At 43.7% G+C, this 6,490-nt stretch overlaps 1 protein-coding gene across 1 annotated transcript; it reads left to right on the top strand.

The window, feature by feature from the left end:
• Positions 1–1,697: 1,697 nt before the first annotated feature.
• Positions 1,698–2,546, top strand: LOC115317770. Its single transcript, XM_040217483.1, has one exon. The coding sequence runs from the start codon at positions 1,698–1,700 to the stop codon at positions 2,544–2,546; it is 849 nt and encodes a 282-aa protein (XP_040073417.1).
• The last annotated feature ends 3,944 nt before the right edge of the window (positions 2,547–6,490 follow it).

Consider the following 6,490-nt stretch of genomic DNA (forward strand, 5'->3'; position numbering starts at 1 on the left):
CGCAGCTCGGATAGCGAAGAAACTGATAGCGTAGCTCCCATTATCAATTGGTAGTGCAGGTCACTTCCTCGGTTTTTAGTTCGTGCAGCCACCGCCTGGTGCCGTCAGTATGTGGAAAAGGGCCATTACAGGAATCGCATATAGACCAACTCATGTTTATAAACAAACCAGAGCACCCCTAGCGGACGCCAACGGTGCTGCGCATGCGCGATGGAGTGCGGGCATGAAGCTCGCTATCGCCCATAAACAAACCATTGGAATGTGATGTTGTCGGCGTCGGTGTGAGTCCGCGTGCTCGTTTTCGCGTTGGAATTGTTGATTTTACGTCTTCCTGGCAATGTCCGACTACTTTAGCGGCCTCTGTGAAATTAACGGGGCTTGTTACACTGCAAAACCTCGCGTGAATAATCTGACATCCACAATTCATTCCGCGTGGACACTAAAGCCTGATTCACATGAGATTCTGCTTGATATTTTCAGTCACGACATCGCTCGGGCTACAATAATGTGAATCGTAGCTGATATGGTTGACGTCGGTACTGAAAACCGCAAGCAGAATCTAACTAAGTGAATTGGGCATAACAATTGTCAGTGATGGCCACTGGTAACAATTATCAACATCTCCTTGTATGTCCACACCGAGCCTAGTTACCGCTACAAACCTTGAAACTTAAGCCTTTTGAGGCCTGCACTTGCTTACTGCAATTTCCGGGTCAATGTACGGTCTACGGGACGCTGTCGTTTGAACGAGCAGACGACAACAAGCAGAAAGTTTGAAAGAGCAGACAGTTCGAAAGATCAGGCGGCCTTTTGAACGAGCAGACTCACTGAACGTAATCCACAGGTGGTCTGCGCAACTTTGTGGTCTTCCTGCGTTCGAGTTTTAACAAAGCAAATAATGCTGACGACCACAAGTATCCGTGAATTCAAACCAGAGTGCTTGCTGCGCAAGCAATCGTGGTCCGACGGCGTCTGGTTTTCCTTTTTCACCATCTCGGACGAACCATGCAGGCAGAAAACACAAAACTGACCTTCAAAACTTTTCCAACTCTTGTGGTACAGCCCCGGTCATAGCGTTTTTACGAGAAGGCGGGTTTTTGTTTGGTTTCTTCCAAACAAACACAGCAATACTTGTACCGCATAGGAATTTCTGTTGACTTTCGCCCACAACTTCAGACCTGAAGTGTGCCCTACGCGCCACTACCGTGCCGTGACTTGACAGCAAAGTTTGTGTATACTCGTTTTCACCTCAAGAACTGCACTAAAAATGTTCGACTTTTTGTGGAGCATTCTAATTTTCCCCTTTGTGTGGCGAATTAGGATACTTAAATTTTTATTTAAGATCAGTTAGTTATATCATTAGGACGCACACATTTCCAATGCGAAATTCATTGTGTTTTATCTGACATCCAAATGTTGTATGTACTACTTTGCTCAGCAATGAATCATGCATAGAACTAGCCTTAGTCTTGACTTGAAAATGGGTATAGTAGACAATTAGTATACTGCTTCTTGGGTTTAAAATAGTGATGTCTTAAATATGTGCAACTGTACTAATTCGATTCTAGGTCACCCATCCTGAAAAGCCTTGGGCAAGGAGATGTGGTTTTCTGGGGTACGAGTCTATGAAGACGTCGGAGCACCTATTTCAGGATCTTTGCTGCGTGACTGCAACAGTGTTCACCGTCCTGCTCAACATGCTCCCTGAGCAACGGTACCGTTCGTCAGATGTGACCAAAGAGGACAGATTGGTCCTTTTTTTGATGAAATTGAAGTTGGAAATCAGCTTAACAGCACTGGGTGCCATCTTTGGCATCAGGAAGTCGACTGCATCGAGAGTCTTTAGGGTAACACTAGATTGCCTGAGTGTGAAGCTGGCCAACTGGGTGTTTGTGCCTCCTCGACAAACAATCAAGGACACACTCCCAGTGTGCTTTAGGGAGCAGTACCCGAAGTGTACATTCATTATTGATTGTACTGAGGTCCGTACTGAAACGCTTACAGATGCAGAGGCACAGCACTATCTTTACTCACATTATAAAGGGTGCTACACTTTGAAGTGGCTTGTGGCGATCCTTCCGAACGGAATGGTATCGTTTCTTTCAGGGGTCTACGGTGGAAGACATTCAGATTCTTTTATCACTCGTGATTCTGGATTTTTGACCCTCGTGGAGCCAGGCGATGTCGTCATGTGCGACAAAGGCTTTCCTGCCATAAAAACAACCGTGGCGGAAGAGGGAGCTATCCTCGTGATGCCGCCATTCAATGTGGGAGGAGGGCAACTGTCTAAGCAAGACGTGGAAGACACTTTAACTATTGCACAAGTGAGAGTCCATGTTGAAAGAGCTATCCAAAGGCTCAAGCTTCACAACGTTTTAACGAATCGTGTACCACTTTCTTTGATCCCGCACATGGAGAAGGTGATGAAGGTGTGCGGCGGGCTAGTGAATATGCAGAGCCCAATCATTAGGACTTCAACGAATGTTGACTGTCTTGGGCTAAATCAGGGCAGTGTTTCAAAACTTCGTCTTAAAAACATGATATAAAGTGGACTGTTATTGCTTTCAACATGTATTCAGTTTATTGGTATCACAGTACTTCTAGAGGGCCCCATAATATTATGCTTCCAACTCTCCCAGCAGGATCACCTGGGCTATGCTGGCACCGAGCCACCATTTGGTCAGTTTGTTCGTAGGCTACATGCTGGCATTATTCGTTTGTACAAAGAATGTTCCCCCTGGCAACAATACAAGCAGAGTTCTACGAGTGAGTGTTGAAAAACAGCAGGTTCCCGGAGACATAGATTGTAGCTGAAGTGGGTAAAAAGGTCAAATTTAAGTGGTCTCGCAAAGTTCCTGGAGCAAGAAAGAAAAATAAAAAAATTCTAGCTTTGGAACAATCTTTGCAAGAAGGCTCATGTCTGTGTTCACGAAAATCTTCTTGGTCTGCTTGGGGCTCCAAACAAAAAAAACCTGCTCGACTCAAGTTCAAAATGTAAAGTTGAAGCTGCAATTGCGTGTAGTAGCTGTGCGACTTTTTCACAACCAGCTTGCCAGCTTCACGATCCAGGAAGTCGACACAGATCTTCTTGGTAACCTTGTCAACAATGGGTGCAAACTCGCACCTTGCTGGACACTTGATCTCGACGACCAATGTGTGGCCCCGGTACCTCATCAGTCCGTCGGGGCTACAAGCGAGCCATGGTTGCTCTGGCAGTGCAACGAGTCCAGTCTGAAAAATAGATCAATTTGGTTTTGACTACCTTGCACTCGAATCAAGTAGAAGCGATAGATGACTAATCAATGCAAGTGCGCTGTAAAAGTGAAACGAAATAATTACGACCGCTCCTTCAACTTTGTTATAACGAGGTTTTACTGTAGTTTGTATTCAACTGTAGTGTTATACTCTTTTGTTTCAATTATTCAATAACAGCAATCACACAAACCCTCTAGAAATAGGAGGCCCTTCTTATTATTTTATAGGACAATTGCATGACATAATGTTAAAAAAGGATCATTTCACACCAACTAAAACAGGATTCCAGTGGCCTGAACAAGTTTTTTTTTTTTTCCCATTATGTGAAAATGTACATTAGGGGTAAGCAGCTCCTAAATCAATGCTGCTGTGTGTGTTCAGATCTATTGATTCTAGGCACCAGGTCTCTCATGTTTTTATTGCAGATATTTTTAATCTGACTTAATCTTTAATCTGGCCACACAAATTACAACTGATCTGCTTTTGCAGGTCATTATCCTGCGACGATTTGGCACAAAACGACCTGCAGGCATTTTGGCGTACTGACATCTTGGATGGAACACACTTGAGTAATAGTCAGCTTTAAAATTTGTCATTTGGCTGTACATCGGCCTATTCAACACAATGTGTCTGTCATGCACCGTTTGGTGCACTTGGTATGGCAGAGCCGGTCCGCTGGATCTTGATGTGTTGTGTCGTTATGAGAGGTGCCCGAGAGATAACATAAGTTTATATTTTTTGCTACACGTACCTCAAGGATCGGAGTTTGCAGTTTGTTCTCCAGTACCTTCCGAGCCCGGCGTTTATTTCGGAGACCTGCATGCAGTTAAAAAAAATGCAAAAGCACTCAAAAAGAAAACTTGATGAGCAAAAAAAGAACAGGAGCGTAAAAAAAAAACGTTTGTGGCAGCTGGTGTTCGTCATGACATGCATGTATTCGGCAGCAACTTCAAGCTTTAGATATTATGTAACTTAGAGACACCTTTGTCAATAAGACACCGAGCTTTAGTACCATATCGAGTTGCGGCAGTTGAAAAAGGTTTCTTGTTAGCCATCTGCCTTGCCAAGTCCTCGAATGGCTTGATCCTTGTGCGAACTGAGTGGGCGTTAGAGCTTGTGGTCCTGAACTTCCGTTCTTCGTGCCATCTGTAATGAAAACGAGGAAAGAAATTGGTTTGACACAAAGTGACTATACCTAAATAAGTGTTCTTCACAGGAAGTTAGTATAAGTGCTAACATGCCACAGTTTGCATATGAAGGGATGAGGAAATTGTAAGCAGCTACGCTCATTTTCACCTCAAGAACCGTTGTAAGAAAGTCCTCATCCCCGTGGAGCACTACTAATTTTCCCTAGTATGTGGTGGATTGAGATACTTTTATGTGCATATAAGGTATGTTATTTGTTTTCTTAAAATATGTTTTTAAAACTTAGAAGCACAATGTTTTTCTCCTCTTACGACCATATCTTGTATAAACTACTTCATGCTGCGTATGAACTATGCGCAAAATGCACTTTTTTCTTTAAGTGAAACTGGGTATAAGTATTCAAATACTATGCCTCTCCTCCATGCATGCTGGGCAGCAGTCGAGGTGTCAAATCAGGTTTTGTACAGTTAAGGCAAGTGTAATAACACATGAGATAACTACTGTGCTCGACATCTTTCAAGCATGAGGGTATATCGTCAATTTCAAGGTGTTGTTTTTCTAGAACAAGGAATAAATGGTTTTCATTAAATTTGAAAGTATATTAGTGAGGATACAGATTTTATATTAAAAAGTCTCTTTTCTTCAAAAGGTATGAAATAAACATGCACTTCAACTTGCCTAACATTTTTTGACTGGCCACGGGTGGTCATTGCGATGTTAACTACATCATCAGCCAGGACCACTTCGGTGTTGTAAACATTCTTTGCCTCGCACGTGAGGTGCTTCATGAAGTCCTTAATAACTTGGTATGTTCTCTGTGTTTTAGTGTCAATCACAATGTGACTAAAATGAAAGAGTGTCCTGCCGACACCCATGCCTTTAAGAAGGCTGGCAAGATCCTCCTTTTCTATCAAGTCGGAAACTCTCGACAAGACGTTGTCCAGCACTGACTTGGCCTCCCGCTCAACCTCTGTTGTTTCCATGGCTCTTAAGATGCTGCTGAGGGGACAATTTACTTGTGGATAGCACGCCATGACGGTGGCAGGTGACTCCGGGGTTGTGTTCTTGTGACACAGGAGGGGCCCGGCTGAAAGAGGAAATTTCATTGAGGTGCCGTGGTAGCTGGAAAGAAATTGTCACTGGTAGCTGTTACATATTGTATTTCTTTTATATTCAAAGCGTGTAGTTAATATACATGAAGTGTTATAATTTTTCAACTAATCCTAGACAATAAAAACAGGACACTAGAACATTTCTGAATCATGTAAGTGAATAATTGGTAGTTCTTAAATAAAATTAACATATAAAACATCTTTTTTTCTTTTTTAAAGGGAAAGAAGTAACCCATATCCTTGTGACATGAGTTCTATAAGTCTCTCCAACCCCCTGGACAGCAAAAAATGGGATTTTATGCAAGAACCTATATGTAGTTACCTGCTTCATAGTTGAAATTACGATCCTTGTGCCACTTTCACAAAAATGTGACATTGCTGCCGCAAATATAAGTATATCGGCGCTTCCTCGTTTTACTAATGAAGGCACGAGGCGGTTGTCGCATGTAGAATCAAGATTGAAGGGTATCTCTTCACGTGCGCGAATTGTTCATGTGTGTCGCGGCGCTCGGTGCACGTTTTCGCTTCTGTGATTCAACCTGTTCAGAATACCTGGGAATCGATCAGAGATGGTCTTCTTCACGTCCCGCTTGGGTTTTTTTGATGGCTTGCCCAACTGCTGCGGTCTGCCCGTACACGTCTCGTCTGTGGCCTCGTTCAGAAATGCGCAAACAGCCGCGGCGTGTTTACAACAGCCGGTAACACCGGCTTTGCACGAGCACCTGCCGGAGTTCACGCTGCGTGAGCGGCTGCAGAGCTGTACGCGAAAAGAGAATTTAGTAACCTCAGTCTAAGTTAACTCAGACTACATTGGCCAGGAGCGAGCAAAACTAGTTACCTTGAGGCGAACGTCGTAGACTACATTGTCTTGCACCTGAGAGACGCACTTGGCGTTCAAAAAATGTTCGTCCTCGCCGATCACTTCCTCCACCGCGAACACATGGCGCACAAGTAATCTTCCCTTTCTGAGGTTCGCC

The sequence above is a fragment of the Ixodes scapularis genome, unplaced genomic scaffold, assembly GCF_016920785.2.
Source record: "Ixodes scapularis isolate PalLabHiFi unplaced genomic scaffold, ASM1692078v2 PGA_scaffold1__304_contigs__length_218370807, whole genome shotgun sequence".
Classification (NCBI taxonomy): Eukaryota; Metazoa; Arthropoda; class Arachnida; order Ixodida; family Ixodidae; genus Ixodes; species Ixodes scapularis.